The 17,450-nt window shown below is 42.6% G+C and overlaps 1 protein-coding gene across 2 annotated transcripts in view; it reads left to right on the forward strand.

The window, feature by feature from the left end:
• BMPER (BMP binding endothelial regulator) overlaps nucleotides 1-17,450 on the forward strand; it is a 252,603-nt gene that overhangs the window by 60,496 nt on the left and 174,657 nt on the right. For both annotated transcript variants that reach the window (XM_060108393.1, XM_060108394.1), the window contains exons 4-6: nucleotides 1,145-1,227; nucleotides 4,938-5,028; nucleotides 9,012-9,094. In XM_060108393.1, the coding sequence (XP_059964376.1) occupies nucleotides 1,145-1,227; nucleotides 4,938-5,028; nucleotides 9,012-9,094 (257 nt within the window). The remainder of the gene's footprint in view (nucleotides 1-1,144; nucleotides 1,228-4,937; nucleotides 5,029-9,011; nucleotides 9,095-17,450) is intronic.

Here is a 17,450-nt window from a genome sequence, read left to right on the forward strand (position 1 = left end):
GAGGTTGTTTTTTCGTTTTGTTTTGTTTCGTTTTTTTATTACCACTGCAGTATCTAAAAGAATTCAGAGAAGGAAGTGAGTCTCCTCTTTGTGTCTTGGACAAGAAAAACTGATGTGAATCGAGGTTGATTGGCTTGGCAGAAGTCAATCACTGGTGCAGAGGGGCAGGCCCTTTTATTTCTGCATTATCCCATGTGTGTGTTCCTGCTGCTGTACTCTTTGGGCTAAGCAGTTGGGCTATAATTGGTAAATCCCATTTGCCTGGTGTGCTCCTAATAATCTATCGTGCAGTTACTATTGGCATAGCCAGGTGCATCTTCCCCGAAAATGTAACTCACAAGGTAGAGGGTGTTATTTGGGCAAACTAATTCAAGATCTAGGTTGTGATTCTTGCATCATTATTTCTTTGGCTCTTTCTACAGAGACTTAAACTTGTTTCCTTTTTTGAGAATCTCTGGCCTTTGACTTCTGTTTTTGCCAATGAATAAGCATGACTTCTGTTTTGGCTAGTGAATTAACAAGTGATAATCCATATATTGTTAGTTTCAGATTTCCTTAATCTAGTTCATACCTAAAAGTAAAATCAAAGTGAAATATGAAATTATAGCTCTTAGAGCTTGGAGGCAAGGCTTGGAAGGTTTCATCTGTTGAAGACAGTAGCTTGTCAGGAGTCTTAGATGGGTATAGAATTCTGCAATCATTTCCTATATTTTAATTTTTTCTTTTATTTCTTACCATGTTTTACATTTCCCTCTTGACCTTCAGCAATCTTAAGTTCATGTAGTCTTGTGTAAAATCCCCTTTCACAGTGGTGTTTTGAGCCCTGGTCCTCCTCATACTTAACTAGGCATAAGTAAAGTCACGAGGTTATGCATTTTGGCCAAGAGAGTTCATCAATCAGTGGTTTTCCATTTGAAAATACAGTCTGTGAGGTTAATCTTTTCAGTAGTCAAAGAATTAATGTAAGCGAAAGCTAGGTGGATATTCAGAAGTCTTAGTTGTGTTTGGAGGAAAATAGCCAAGGAGCATGGTGGTTCCTATGATTGCTAGTTCTGGCTTAGAAGACATAACTTCTTTTGCTTCAAAGATAAAGGAAACCCACATTCATTCTTGGCCTTTCTTCCTGCTTCTGTGTTTCGTCTAGGTTGTACCTATGAAGGAAGTACCTATAACAGCTCCTTCAAATGGCAGAGTCCTGCTGAAGCCTGTGTCCTGCGCCAGTGCCAGGTAAAGTCCACCTATTCTACTCTCCAATGACAAGAAATCCATAAAGTCCTCTTCAGAAACCCTTTTCAGACATCACAGAACAAAACTCCAAAGAAAAAAGCAAAACAAAAATGAGAAACAAATGGAAAACCAACTATATCCTTGTCCAAATTTATCGTGACAGTCACCATAACAAGACAGTTACAGGATAGATATTGCATGGGACTTGCTTCCAGAAACGCACAGCAGAATTGTTCACCATTGTTCAACTGTGCCTGGAAAAACTCTGAGAAGATGCATATGTCCTTGGGGAAAATTCATGTCTTCCTGTGAGTCAACTTTGCAAAACACGAATTCTTATTAGCAGAAAGAGGTATTGTTAGAGGATATATGTTTCCCTTTTTTTGATTTAGAAACATTTTGAGCTGGAGCCAGTCTGCAGACTGTGTTAAATCAAAGCAATTAGTACATTGTAACCTCAATGATTTCTACGCAACAAATTTAAGAACCACCAGTTTGGGTCCTAGGGAGCCCACTGTGCCTAGTGCTTGCTGAACTCTGAAAAGAGCACTGTTTCCCTGTGGCTCTAATCATTACAGGTCTTAAACAGGCAAGATAAACCAAAGGGGAAATGAAGAATTGAAATTGTCTTAATTCTTTTTCTTTAAAGAAATTCTCTGTTAAAAAAATGCTCATCTAATTTTGACATAATTTAAAAAACTTTCTCTGTAGAGAAGATGCTGTTAAATCATTTTCCCTCAGTCCCATTTCACTGTTCAAGGATATACTTTTGCATTTAAGGGAGAACCAAGGTTAGTATAATAATGCATATTTCTCTCTGATCTTATTGCAAGTATATTGACATTTAGTTTATTGAAATCTGAATTTTATGTAATCATGTTCTTTGCATAAGCTCACAGTGGTCATGTTCGCTCATAAGATCTTCAGTTACTTGTTCAGTTAAATGTCCAGTTTATTTATGTAGTAATCTAAATTATTTATGAAAATAAGCAGTAGTTAGAACAGATATGAATAATAGATTAATTGACTCAACAAATATTTGTTGAATTTTTACCCTGGGTTATACATGCAATCAGCTTTATGGAACAAAATAATGACAGCAATGACTTTTAATAACATGAAAAGCCCACATTCATTCTGAAATTTGCATCACCCCATCCCCACCCTGCTTCTTGACTGATGTGATTTCCAATCTTTGAGAGGGACACTCCAAAAGCCATGGTTACACTGCCTTTTTTTTTTTTTTTGCGGTACGCGGGCTTCTCACTGCTGTGGCCTCTCCCATTGTGGAGCACAGGCTCCGGACGCGCAGGCTCAGCGGCCATGGCTCATGGGCCCAGCTGCTCCGCGGCATGTGGGATCCTCCCAGACCGGGGCACGAACCCGTGTCCCCTGCATCGGCAGGCGGACTCTCAACCACTGCGCCACCAGGGAAGCCCTACACTGTCTTTTAAACAAGATGATTGCATGCCTTTTGGAGTGTAGTGTAACATTTTTATACAGTAGTCAGAGGTCTTGACAGTCTTCCAGTTGCATGGACCAGTGGTGAATTTTGCTGCCTTTGGATGAAGGCTTTGTTTAAATTAAACGGAAACTATTATCTGGGAAGGAATATTCTGTTGACTGAATAACACATCAAGCCTTCATCCATTGTGAATATCGGCTTTGGTCACTAGCCATTCACCAACAGCCAGAGAGAATGGTGCAGGAATATTGAATTATTACTGGAAGAGATCTTAAAGACCAACATCCCTGGGAGTCAGGAAATGCTGAACTATAGAATGGAGCGCAGAAAGGGGACGTTAGCTACCAAGAATGAACTTTGCCTTTTAATTTTTCTCCTTCCATAATACTTTGCCTACGCCCTGTTAGCTAGTTTCAAAATATTATTTCACTCAATAACCACAAAAGCAAACTCCTGTTAAGGTAGTTACAAAAAGCTGCTCCTCTGCTCAGCTGGTACCTTCCCACTCCTGCTTACTTTCTTCCTTCTTTAGGGAAGGAGACCTCATCTCTGAATGCAGGAAAGGACCATTTACTGGTACCCGTCAGGGAAGTCTTTCTTTAAGATGCTTCTCTGCACAATGACACAATTGCAACCTCTCTCTCCAAGGTCTTCTCTTCTCAGGGTGTAGAATCAGTAACAGAAGAGAGAGTATAGCGTAGTGAGTAGAATATGGGCATCGCCATTCACATACCTTGTTACTTAACCTCTCTAGACCACACTTTCATCCCCCATAAAATGAGATAGTACTACCTCATAGGGTGGTCGAAAGAATAAGCAACACTGTCATTTAAAACACTTCTGGTTGAGCCTACAAGTACTGGGTACAACTAGATACTAGACAGATAAGAGCTAGTCTAATGATCTGGTTTATTTCCATTTGAGTTGGATTCTAGCTTATTCCTTATGTCTTTGTACTGAAGGAGTTCTGATGGTGGAAAATTTACCTTTATTTTCCACTTTTAGTGTCTTACTGGAAGAGGAAAATTTGAAGATCAGAGACAGGAAATTCATGCTGGGAAGTAACCTAAATCCTCCATCTGGATTGCAGATACTAAAGGGAAATTGATCCTGGGCTTTTTGCATTGCTTCAGTTACATAACTAAAGCCCAGTTCCTTTTTTGATATTGTATGTTGCTGGTATTTTGGCATTTTTTTCCTTCGCAAATGTGATATAGACCACAATAAATTCCCCTGGTAGTAGAAGCCTCAGGTCTGACAGATATGAAGGCAGTTAGGATATAACCTTCCTTGTTGGATTGAGATGATACGGTAGCAGAAACGATGAAGAAAATTATCTAGTTGTCAAATTGTTACATAGTTTTTTAGCTTTCGTTACCACTCCCCTGAAAACAAAATTAAACAAACAAACATACAAATCCATTTTATAAAATGGGTAGAGAATATAGAGAAAAATCCTTCAAAGACCAACTCTGAAAATTAATTTAAAAAATGTTTTAATCGACATTAAAATGCTAGAGTCCCAAGATGACTTTGCAAATGAGTCCCTTGATTTCATTATTAAGACCAAAAGTATCTATTTTGACAGAACATAATATGAACGTTAAAATAGTTTTATCTAATCTCTTCATCTGATGACTGACAGCCACACTGTCTGCGAGGCCCAGAGAAATTTCTAAGATTGCAGAGCTGGTGTCTAGTTATTCCTGGAAGGGTGGTGAGGATTTAGGTCTCCAGATGCCAGTCTGGAATATTATGTTTGTACTCTGTGCCTTATAATTAATGGCTTAAAGTGCAATAACAATTACAGAAAACGTAGTCAGTGTTGAAAACTTAAAACAATTATGAATGAACAGCTAGACTCTATTAGCTATTGCTGATAGCATGGAGGTTTTAAATACTAGATTTAAAAGAAAGAAAGGAAGGAAGGAAGGAAGAAAGAAAAAGAAAGAAAGGAGGAAAGAGAGAGAGAGGGAAGGAGGGAGGAAGAAAGAAAAGAAATTAGAGTCAAAGAGAAAGAACCAGGACAGGGAAGATAACAGGTACAGGATTTGCACTTTGAGATGGGGCGAGCTGGGGCCATCAGACCTCATTTGTGCCATATATCTCTGCACCTGACACCCATCCCACCTCTGCACTTTTTGTGTTTGAATTCTTCTCCTACTAAGTTGGTTACTTTCCAAAAGTGAGTAAGTCCTCAGTGGGAATTCTGGGCTGACTTTCCTTGCGGCGTTCTGTTTTTCAGGAAGGCGTTGTCACAGAGTCTGAGGTGCGATGTGTCGTTCATTGTAAAAACCCTTCCAAGCATCTGGGAAAATGCTGCCCCACTTGTCCAGGTAACATTCTCAGGAAGGGGAAGGCGGCGAGGCTCCCTGGTACAGTACAACACTGTTGAAATCCCTCCGGGTTCTCACAGGAATGCATGATTTTCCCCACTCCTGACTGGAATTTTTCTCACTTTACTTCTGTGTACCTAATGGGTTAGGAGTGCAAACTCCTTTTCATAGAAATGTCCGGTTGGACTCTGACGTGTCCGGGATGACTGCAACGTGCTGTAGGTCTTGGCAAGGATGCTTCAGGCTCTGGAGGCCTGCTTTCCACTCCACAGGGCCACAGGTAACGCTTATTTTGGAAGGAAAGGCTGTGGCTTTCGCTTGCTTCCAGAAATGTCTTTTTACTGCTTCATATTGCAATACCTTGGCCAGAGCTCGCCTTGGTGATGAGGCGACCAGATGTTTTCTGAACACCGAGAGCTGTGTCCGTAAGAGGATTTAGCTTAGGGCTTTGCTGGTCTCAGTTTTTGGCGTGGTGCCGTGAGTGGGACCCACTGTCTTTTTAGAGGGTCCCACAGCCTAGCTGACAGCAAAGGGATCTTTCCTTTCCAGTGGGTGGAGTGTTTCCTCTTACTTTTTTGAACAGGATTACAAAGGCCTCCTGCATCTTTTCTTCCCCTTAGGTACCAGCCTGGGGATTTTGAGGTGAGAGATTTTTTTCTGATCCCTTAAGCCTCTGGCCCCTGCTCTTCGACAGATGTTCTGCATTTTGGGTTTTACTCTGAGTGCTTTTCCTCGCTGGAGGCCATACTCACAACTACTTCTTTTTGCTTTTGAAGTTGATCTCCAAAGGGCCTTCTGTACTGCGAACCTTCCCGGGAATTAGTGAAGGCATCGCCATGGGATGCTTTGCGAAGATGAGCTCTTGGTCCCTTCCCCTCCACACACTCTGACGTGTGCGCAGACCAGGGCCCTTCCAGAGTCCAGCCTTCCCTCATCTTTGAATGACAATAAGGACAGTCTCTCTCCACTACTTCTAACCTTTCTGGGTTCCCTGGACAGTCTTTATTGAGCCAAACTTCCTTTTCACACTGGGATTTCTGTGAAGCTTGTATTATTGGATAAGCTTATGTGAAGGCCAGAAACCAGTTGAAAGTAAAATAATTCTTTCCATAATTCACTTATTTTGTATCTATCACACAGAGTTTGCTTGAGTACTTTTCCCCTCTGAATGCACTGAATGCTTTACATCATGTAACCATCCTCTAAAATGCCTAAGGGGTGTTTATTAGGTTAGCTCACTAATACTCTAGTCTGCACATGAAAATCACCTGGGAAGTTTTAAAAGATAAATCTTGACCTCCAGGCTGCCTCCCAGACCAATCCCATCAGAATCTCTGAGGGCGACACTCAGGCCTCCCAGAAAATTTCTGTACACAGCCAAGCTTGAGATTGATAACAGAGCAAATTTTATATGCCATAGAGATTTAAAAGGTATCGAAGCTCTTAAATATTAATTCAGTTCTGCTGAGTAGACTGTTGCTTTATTGATATAGAATCAACTTGGCATATATAACATTCCTTCTCACTTAGGAGATAATCATATTTTTAGTCTGCCTTTGAAAGTGTGCATATACAAACAGCAGAGTGAATTTATTTCAGCAGTTGAAGTTATCATATTTGAGCAGTTGCTTCTCTCACTTTGTTTTTGAGTTGAGTTCCCAGGAAGGAAAGGCTGAGCTCCGTGATTTCATATAATATAACGCTAAGTCCCCACCGCCATCCCAGTGGGGGATGAGGTACTGTCTGTAGTTCATCCAGGAAGAAATTTGACTCAGTGAGGATAAGTACCTGCCCAATGCCCAGGAGTGAGTAAGGGCTAAAGGTGGGCTTGGGGTCTGGCCCCTTTTCTTTCTTGGGCCCCATACTGTACTACCTCCCCCTATCCCCACACTGTGATAATTTTTCAACTTGGGTCTAGATGCCCTAGGAGGCAGATCTTTAAAAGTTAGCTTGCCAGTGCTACACACCAGCCCCCTGACACCTGGGCAGGCACTGTGCCCTGGGTTATGGGGTCAAGAATCAACTTTACTCTCTCTCCTTAATTTCAAAGGCCAACCTTTGGGATGCAAATCAGAAGACTCAGAAGAGACCACATCCAGAATGCATTATCCTGTGTCTTGGGAAGGAGCCCTCAGCCAAGTCTAGATAGGGACAGTTAAGCGAAGCCTTGGGGTATTATCCTTGTAATTCAGAAGGACTGGCATCTGTCATTGATCATGGAATGGTATTCCACATAATGACAAACACATACAGCTTGTGGTCAGTTTCTTCCTGAAACAGATTTCAGGGCATTTTTGGTTGTCTGCTCCTTCCTTTTCATCTGACTGTTTGCTCAAGGAGGTTGGGTCATGATGGGAACAGTTTGCGTGCAATTTTCATTGAAAATTTCCTTATTTAAATTGTCAAATGTAGATTGTGCAGTTAACCTGTCTGGCAATCCGTATGACAGAACCAGTGGTGCAAACATATATGAAAGCATTGGAGACCCTTTGTTGGGAGTGTCCTTTGAAAAGAGATGACTGGACACCTGCCATTACTAACAGTGCTGAGATAGAGCCACTGGGAGGGTCCCAAGCTTAGCAAGTCTCCCTGCATCAAAGGGAATAGCAGGAAGTGGCTGATGACTGACTGGCTCTGGGTGTGGGCATCAGAAAGACCTTAAAGCCACAGTTCACTCAGCCATTCAGCTTCAGTAGCATTTGTCCCCGTGTCTTTCAGTTGAACAAAGGGCTCCATATCTAGCTTTAAAATGAGTAGGTCCAGTGGCCAGGTCGGGTGGTTATGGGCAATGCTCATATGTTCAGATGTTCCCGTTGTCAGGACCCAGCTGCTTTGAGAGTTTGGTGGGTTCTGTTGATGACTTCATTGGACAGGCCTTGAACACCTGTTCTCAGGGACATGAGTCAGTCTTTCACAAGAGCCCCCTTTGCTGAGTTTCACCCATTGAAAGTGCTGCTTCCAGCACTGTCTACTATGTGGAAAGTGACCTCAGCTATTCTGGCAAAGTACCTCGTGAGGACAGTCCTGAGGGAAGTGGACTTGCCATTAGCTGACGGTCCTTCCATGGCCCATGTGACACAGGGTTGCTGGCCAGCCTGTGCTTCCAGTCACCTGTGAGATCACTTGAGAATACAGCAGGGACCTGGTCATCTTTCTGAATAGGAGACACCTCCTGGGCTTTTGGTCCTATATTTAGCCAAACTTAGTGGGGGGGGGCATCTTAGGCCCTTTAACAGCATATAGGGTGGGACTGAGAACCTGTGTGGCACCTCCAGCCTTGCCTCTGTCCTTTCTTGTCTTGGTGCCTGACCCTCTCTATGGTACGACCAGTGGGTCAGAGCTGAGTTCACATCCCAGCTCTGCCACCTGCCCAGCTGAGTGAATTGCTTTCTCTCTCTAGGCCATGTTTTCCTCATCCATGGGACAGGGATAAGAGTCTGTGCTTTGTAGGCTCACTGAAGATGGAGTGAGATCAGGGATGTGAAGGGTCTGGTAGAGGTTGGGGGCACTTCTGGGTATTCTCCAAGTGGCAGCTCTTCATGTCATTTGCTCCTTAGCTCATCCATGACTTCTGTTGCTTGACCTTCTCTTTGCCTCTTCTGACCCCTCTGGGATTTGGTTCCCTGGCTGTGGCTAGGGTAGTCCTGGTGAGCTCCTCAGGCTCTGCAGGGCTCAGAACCCTGCACTGATGCTGCTTAGGCTGACCTGGCTTACACTGTCTTACTTGCTTTCTAGTATCTTAGGGTTTCTGGACCCATGTCAATCTTTTGTATTCCATATATATATATATAATTTTATATCTATATTATATCTATCTATCTATCTATCTATCATTTTACCATGAAGCGGTCTTGTTCTCTGGTTGAAGAGGACACTGTGCTAGGCGGGGGTGAAGGTGGGGATGGATGCACAGTGGATAGAAGGATAGTGTCAAGCTGAATCAAGGCTGCTGCCCTAAATCGAAATTCTTCTTTGCTTTCCAGGCTGTGTGTTTGAGGGGGTGCAGTACCGAGAAGGGGAGGAATTTCAGCCAGAAGGAGACAAATGTACCAAGTGTTCCTGTGTTGTAAGTACTGCCCTGGATGTTCCAAGGGTGTTCCTTCTGCTTAATTGTGGCTGGGACTCACCAAGAGCGGCCCTAGGTCTCCTTATGGTCTCTCCTCCTCTCCCTCCTGATGTGGAACCAAGGGAAAAAGCTCATCACTCTAAGGCGGGTTTCTCAGCCTTAGCGGTGTTAACTTTCTGGGCTGGGTAGTTCTTTGTGGTGGCAGCTGTCCTGCTCATTGTAGGATGTTTAGCAGCATCCCTGGCCTCTACCATTGGATTTTAGGAGCACTCAGCCCCTCAGTTGGGACAAGCAACAATGTCTGCCGACATTGCCGTGTGTGTCTTGGAAAACTGATTGACAACCACTGGTCTAAAGAGTGAGGGAGAGAGGCTGATTCCCTCCACCTACATTCTTCTTTGGGAAGACACGGATTCTCTGTTCGTTGGGCCTGAGAAGCTTCTTGCTTAGGCAGCTGTTGAGTTCTTTAGTGCAGTCAAATGGGAAGCAGATGGAGATAAATGCAGCTTGCTTCGGAGAGAAGCTGATCTGAGGATTGGTCAATTATGTTGAAGGGAACGGACAGGAGGAAATGCCTCCAAACCATGGATTCAGGGCGGAGAAGGGATTAGTGAGACAAAACCATAGACTTGCCTTTCTAGGCATTGTTGATTTGTAATTCATATGCTAAGGATATCTTCAGAGTGCTTAGGAATGCAAAAAGGAATTTGGTGTAGTAATTTTAATTTTATAATTTTAAAGAGATCTTTTTTATTAATGTCTTTTAAATTTGGAGTTAACTCATTGGTGGTGATGGTGATGATAGGGAATCTAGTCTTAAACCGCTGCTCCAAGTTATTTACAGTAGGGAGTTAGTACAACCATATATTTTTTAAGCTTTTAATCTTTTGTAATAAAGAACATACAGTACTCATCTCAGAATATTAAAAAAATACACAGGGAACTTCAGCATCCTAATTTCACCAAAGCAGAATCATATGTGGATCATCATAAATCATAGTATTTGTCATTTCTCTACATGTCTTTTCCAAAATATTTCCCCCATCCTATAGCACATATGCATACACAACCTAGGGAGTCCACATTAAAGTAAACACGACCAAGGGTGATGGTTTTTGCAGGGGGAAGGAGGAAAGCAAGGAGAGGAGGGAAAGAGAGAGAGGATATTTATATCTATATCTATATCTATATCTATCTGTAGTCACATACTCAAATGCACTCAAGACATTCAGATTCCATGTGTTTTTAAACACACTGCGCGCTGATGAAACACACTGGAGGGCCAAGTTCAGGCCCCTGCAAGTCCTGCTTTCATTTTCAACTGAAGAAAGAAAAATCCAAAGATGTGGTTGCTTGCCCAAGCTTTCCTGCTTCGTGAGTTCCTCCAGACCTATATTCAACATTATTTTCTATATCCCTATATTCTAATCTCCTACATTCCTATATTCCTAATCCTCTATTCTTTCTAGTTCTCCACGTTGCCACCCTCAGCATGTAAGGGGCAGCTAATGGTGTTGACTGTGTCCCTGACGTCAGTCTGTGGGTTGCTAGCACAAGGAGAAGGGACCGTGGAGCTCTTGCTCGGGGATAGGACATTTGTGAGTTGGCTTGGGTATCGGGAGGGTCATAAGAACAGTTTTTCTTTTTGTGAATACAAAAATTTGAGGCCTAAGCTTTCTTTTTTGCAGCTTGTTATTAAAATAAATTGGTTTTTAATATGCTTTTATTTTGCGATCTTTTGATGTAGTACACTCATGAAAGAGATAATGTTTTAGCAGCAAATGGCCCTGTCCTGAGGGTGGCAACTGGGCAGATGTTTGTTTAGAAGGCAATATTGCAAACGTGCGGTCTGGGTCTGGCCCCGTGAGGCTCGGAGTGCGTGAGGGTGTGAGGAGGTGGGTGGGTAGCAACAGTGGGCTACAACATATATGTGTATGTATACGGGTACATATATGTGCGTACAAACAAGGACACCAGTATTTTTATATCTCTGAATATGAATGTGTATAGGTACATACACAGACATCAATATTTTTATATCTCTGAATATGAATGTATATAGGTACATACACGTACCCGTGTAGGTATTCTTACTCACATCTGTAGAACACTGGATCACTAGCTTTTCCCTGAACCCACTACTTTCTTATGCCTCCTCTTCTTTGCTCATGCCACTGCCCCTGTCTGGAATCCCTGTCTTTTCCTCCTTCACCTGGTCAGTGCTTGGCCTTTCAAAGTCAGTTATCACCACCCATAGCAACTCCCTGACCACTCCATCCCTCCAGGCAGAAGCAGCAACTGTTTTCTCATTTGTATTCCTGAGGCTCAGGGCTCTCACTGGCTGGCTTACGTGCCATCTTTCCCTCACGTGCACACACAGCACACACGCACACACACACTTCCAGGTGAGCACTTGCCCCGTTGTAGCACGGTTACTGGATTATTTTCCTGTTCTGTGTTAGACTGGGTCCTCCATCAGGGAGGGAGGCACGTCTTCTTACACTCATCTTGCTCACCTCTGTTCTCAGCACTGTGGGCGCTCAGTGATGCTAGCTAGCACTCTTTGCTTGCTTTCGTATCTCTATCTTGTGGTGGAGTACCCTAATCTCTCTCAGTAATCTCTTTCCTTCCAAACTGTGACCATTCTGCCCTTTAAAGCTGGCCAGCTCCTTCTTGCCCTTCTTGCCTGGGAGAGTAATTATTGTTAGATAGGTAGCCCATTCTCATTAGATTACTGTTTGCCTTGGAGCATACCCCATGGAGTCATGATGTGTAAAGCATCCCTAGTGTATATTACCCATCTCTGATGGATGAACTGCCAACTCTTCAAGGTAACCCCGTCTCAAGTAGATATTATATACACCATGAAAATTGTATTGTACCTCTAGCCCCCTTTGTTACACTCTCTAAATTTGTGAAAATCTGTCTACCCATGTTTTTGGGATGTGGTGACACAGGCAGACCACCAGAAAGACACTTCATCTGACTGAGATGGATTCCTTGGATGATGGAACAAATGCCTTACACATGATTTTACATCCTTGCTTTAGGTCAGGATAGTATATACAGCATTCCGGACAGTTCAGAACATGCTAATGTTTGGAGATTATCTGGAGAGGATTTCACAACCACTCGCTCTTACCCATTACAGAAGCAGAGCTTCTCTGATTTTTAGGTGAGAGTAACATCATGATTCACATAGGAAGTGCGGTGCTTCACTATCACTTGTCAAACTGTATCATCCCCATTCACCTATTATAAATAATGACAGAGTCAAGAGAATGAATTCTCCGTAGAGCTGGTACTAATCAGGGTGGCGAACACTTGAGTTCCTTTAGCTATTCCTTAGAGTTGTCTGAGTCGTAGCACAGTGCATTCCTCATGTCATGTGTTCAGTGTGAATGAGTCCTGTGTTCATTTTAAAAACGAAAGAAGATGCTTTTTTCCTATGGCAGAAGCAAAGAATAGTTTATAAAGTATATTGAGCAATTGGTTAAAAGCACTTGGCTGCTTCTACCTCGTTTAAGCTTGAGCTTTTATGACCTGCCTAACTGAACAGCAGACAGTTCTCTGTGCCTTTGTTCATCAAATTTTCAGGGAACAGGCTGGTGGCAGTTGGCACAGACATCTCTGGAAAAGCCAACGTCTTCAGGCTTGCAAGGCTAAAGACCAAAGTGCCAACGAGAGGTGCTTGTGTTCTCTTTTACCAAACTATTTTAAGAACGCTGTGGGCTCCGCATCCTTGGAAATCGCTTACTGAAGGCAGGGAAGCCCACAGAGGCGTAGGACACTCTAAACAGAGTGGCAAGTCCTCAGTCTGCAAAACCAGCCAAATTAACCAGCCAAGATCACTTTTGCTGACAAAGGCGTATTCAGTTCTGAGGATTTTTACTAATGAACATGGCTTGTTAATGGGCTGTCTGTGATGAAGGAGCTGTACTTTATTGGCTCTTAGAACCCCTGAAGTCCATAAACACCTTTGCTCTCACTTACACTTTAGATACTGCAAAGTGCTGTCTCCCAGGGAATATGAAACTCCTAGCAAGGTTCCTTGGAGAGAACAAAGGAAATGCAGATCTTCATGGTTCCCATTCCTCTTAGACCAGATTCCTTAAGATGCTCTGCACAGCCTGGTGTGGTCCGACCTCTGCCAAGCTCTCTGGCCTCATCACTGACCCTCCCTCGTTCTCTCTGCTCTGGCCTCTGGGCAGATCTTCCAGATCCTTGCTACACAAAGCATGCACCCAACCAGCAGTGTTGGCTTCCCCCCAGAGCTTGTCAGAAATGCAGAAGCTTGGGCCCTACCCCAGACCCAGAATTGAAATCTACAGTTTAGGGAGATTTCTAGAAGATTCCTTTAACAAATAAACTTTGAGGAGCCCTGGTCTGATATCTCATGGCCTTTACCTAGGCTGCTTTTTCTTTCTTCTCTCCTTTTTGCTCCATCGCCTGGTGCTGCATACCTAGGTAATGCCCGCTCATCCTGCACTTGGAAGCTCAAGCATTCCTTCTTTCCAGAAGCTTGTTCTGGCCCCCAAGACCAGATCAGGTCCTGTTGCTAAACCCTCTAGAGCAACCCATACTTTACTTCCTAAACATTTAAAATGATTTGTAATTACATATTTGTGCGTGTGATGATTTTATTTAACTCTGTGAGGGTAAAATGGTGACTTTTGTATCTTCAGTGCTTGGTGCATAATGGATCTTCATAATAATTGCTGAATTCAGGAATGAATGAATTCTGACTTTGATTTCCCTTTCTTTCCCCACTGCCTCTCTCTCCCCTCTCTACGATATCTGCCCCCTGCACATTTCGTCTTTTCCATTTCTGAAGGGAAGATGGGTTTATGTTCAGCCGCTGTAGTACTTATTATAAATTGCTTTGTATGGAATGTGGATGACTCCTCTGAGGATGTCTTGTTTGAAAAGTGTTGTCTAAGCCTCAAAGATTCCCACTCCTCATGGCAGCAGGAGGATGCAGTGGCCGGAAGCACCTGCCAGTGACCGGGGCCACTTGCTGTGGCAGAGCTTTGAAAAGAGACTGTAATTCTCTACCCTCAGAGTTGACCTTGCCCTGAAATATGGGGAGATGTGTCCTACCTCTCCCTGCTCCAGTCTGTCCAGCTTCAGATTGTACTTCCCTGTAATAGGACACAGTGGGACAGCTCGTCATTTCTGTGGTCACGTGATGTCGGGGCAGTCCAAGTTACATGTTACCAGCCACACCGCTGCTTCTCTGACATGGGAATTTGGGACCCTCCATGCCTGAATCCTCTCACACGGCCTCTGCCTTACTTTTGGTAATTTGCGCAATTTGGCGCATTTTAGTGATAGACTGTCATTATATCTTCCCTGTCCATGGGGAGAAATTTGGCCACATCCGGGCAATAAATTGGAGAACTGAGCAATTATCGAGTGAATTAGATCAATGTGGGCAGTTTTTCTAAGCAGTGTGGGCCAAAAACCTTCAGACTAGTTTGCAAAACTAGTCTGAAATATTGATGTAATTGCTGCAGTGTTCCATTTTGCACTGTGGTTGTACCATCACTCTGAGGACAAAAAGGTCTTGGTTTTGAACAGTCGATTGAAAAAAAAAGCCTTTTATTTAGGGGCTGGATAGCACTTGGCCACTAGGAGGGGTCTCCAACTTGCTTAGAAAAGTGGCTGGTGCTCTGACTGCATTTGGTTAGACCATGAGGTTCGGAATCTTGGGGTTTTATGTTAGGATGAATCTGAGCAATTGTGATTTCTCTGTCAGCCTTCTATTGGAAGGTCTACTGTAATGCCATTCCCTTCAGGGTGACTCCATAAATGTACAGCTATTTGTTATGGGGTGTCAAATTCTTGCTTCTTGAAAATAGCACCAAAAGAAGGCAAAGCTGACTTTATTGCTTACTGTGGTCATCGATGATTACCTTGATGGAGCCTTAAAATAATATCTTGGAAGGAAGAGGATGAAGGTAGGATATTTGTGAGGTTCTTGTGGGGGTCTGGATTAAGGTGAGTTTTTAATGTAAGGACTTGATTTGGATTGGGCAATTTTCATGATATACTAGTTTAGAATTGGTGGAAACTAACGAGGTGGGAACTTCAAGGCTTGTCCTAAAGCCTTCATGAGTCTGGTTGAGTTATCTGTGTTACTAGTTGAGTACTTTCAGTAAGTTTCTGCAATCAACAGGAGGCTTAATTTTTTGATGTTAAAAATATTGGGAATAACTGTTGTATATTTTAAATCCTGTTTCAGCCCTGTCTCATGTATTTTCAGGCCAAGCCCTGAATTTTAATCCCCATATATGTCTTTATTTTTTGTGTTTTCTAAAGTTCCTTATGCTTTTTTTTTATATAGTTTATAGTTGTAGCATCCTGTAAAGTTATTTTTCTACATAGGGAGCCACCATCTGAAAAATGATCCTAATAGGGAAAAAGTTGGAAAGGAAATTTCATTTATGACATTTGAGCATTTATAGGAAAACACACAGTTTGAAAAGAGATCAGCAAATGATTTATCCATAGAGGGATTACTGATAATAATAGCTACTTTTACTGAGAGTATACTCTGTGCCAGATACATACAGCGCTTTAATGTTAATCTTCAAGATTGTCCTGTAACCTAGGTGGCATTAGCCCCATTTTTTTTTTTTTGAGGAAGAAACTGAGATTTGAGAATTTTAATAGCTTGCCTGAGGTCAAAAAGTTAATAAGAATTGAAATCCTGAACTGCCTGAGTATAAAGTCACATGTCATTCCTATCCCATCTCCCCTCTCCCTGCCACCAACCAGTGTCATTTTGAGATACTATGTATGGTTGTTTGTAGACATTTGAAAGTGGGATATGCCATTTGAATCTATGGAATGAAGAGCAACCAAATATTTCGAGGGAGAAATAATGGTGATGTGAGCATCTACAAAGAACCCCAATTTTGGTGCAAGGGCTATTAATACAATGCAAAGGTGAATTACACTTCCTTTCTCTGAAGTTCACAAGTCTCAGCAAGTTTAAACTCATACCAGATTCCAGCCTTGGGCCTTCAGCCTAAGTATATGTCACAATGATGGCAGAGTGAATGATGAACACGTATCTGTTACCTTCACACCAGTTGGAGAATGGAGACACTGTGATCTATAGTGTGCATCTCTTCGCCAAGAAATTATGACTATACAAAGAGAATGTGATAGTTGCTGGGACAGAGCCATGCTCAGTGCTTCCGCTTCCAAAGGTGGATAGAAATAAATGTTAATCTGGTGGGGCCTGTCTATTCCTTGTAATAGTCATTGATGGAGTTGAAGCATCAGTCTCTTTGGAGACTATATAGAGGAGTTGGGTTCAGCTAGACATGAGTTTCAGTGGTTCTGTGAATGTAAATTCATCCTCCTAGTAGAATAGAGGGGCAACTGTGTAATTGCTTTTGAGCAGTCGCTTTCTCCTGTCCATCTAAGAAGCAGATACATTTAGAAATTTGAGTGAGGTTTGGAATGGATATTGAGAGTTGGTAGAAAAACAAGCTCCATGGATTAAATCCCATCTCATCGTATCTTTGCAAAGATCATTCCTTGGAATTTTTTCCTCTTGCTTTTACTCTCTTCAAGGTCTGTCACATGATGAACCCCTTTCATCTCCTAAAAGTCCCAGGAAAAATACCGATTTTACTAAAGACTGAAGAACTTTCCAACCATTCATTCTTCCATCTTTTCATCCATCACTTGTCTTCAGAGCCAGCCAGTTGTTTATTAATTTAACGTGATTGAGTGTCTGCTATGTGTTAGATAGTGTATTAGGTATTGAGTGCTCAAAGATGAAGGGGATTTCACTTTTTCTTTCCAGACAATAACAATCTATTGACTTGGGTGTATTTATTAAAAATAAGCCCAAATCAAACCATCCTGTAACATTTTTTGTGTGTGCCCAGTATGTGATAATATGTGCCAACTATAAGCTATATGATTCTATACAAAGTCCAAATGTATTGAAAAATAGAAATAATTGTACAACTCAAAGGAAACCACTGTTAACATGATTTGATATATTTCCTTCCAACCTTTTTTTTTTCCATATTCACATATAGTAATATAACTAGGTAGGATCACCTTCTGTATGCAGTTTTTGCATTCTGGTTATTTTCATTTAACATATTGTGAACATATCTCTGTTTCATTAAAAAGTCATTGAGGGCTTCCCTGGTGGCACAGTGGTTGAGAGTCCGCCTGCCGATGCAGGGGACACGGGTTCGTGCCCCGGTCTGGGAAGATCCCACATTCCGTGGGGCGGCTGGACCCGTGAGCCATGGCCACTGAGCCTGCGCGTCCGGAGCCTGTGCTCCGCAACGGGAGAGGCCACAACAGTGAGAGGCCCGCCTAC

The sequence above is a fragment of the Mesoplodon densirostris genome, chromosome 9 (genome assembly GCF_025265405.1).
Source record: "Mesoplodon densirostris isolate mMesDen1 chromosome 9, mMesDen1 primary haplotype, whole genome shotgun sequence".
Lineage (NCBI taxonomy): Eukaryota > Metazoa > Chordata > Mammalia > Artiodactyla > Ziphiidae > Mesoplodon > Mesoplodon densirostris.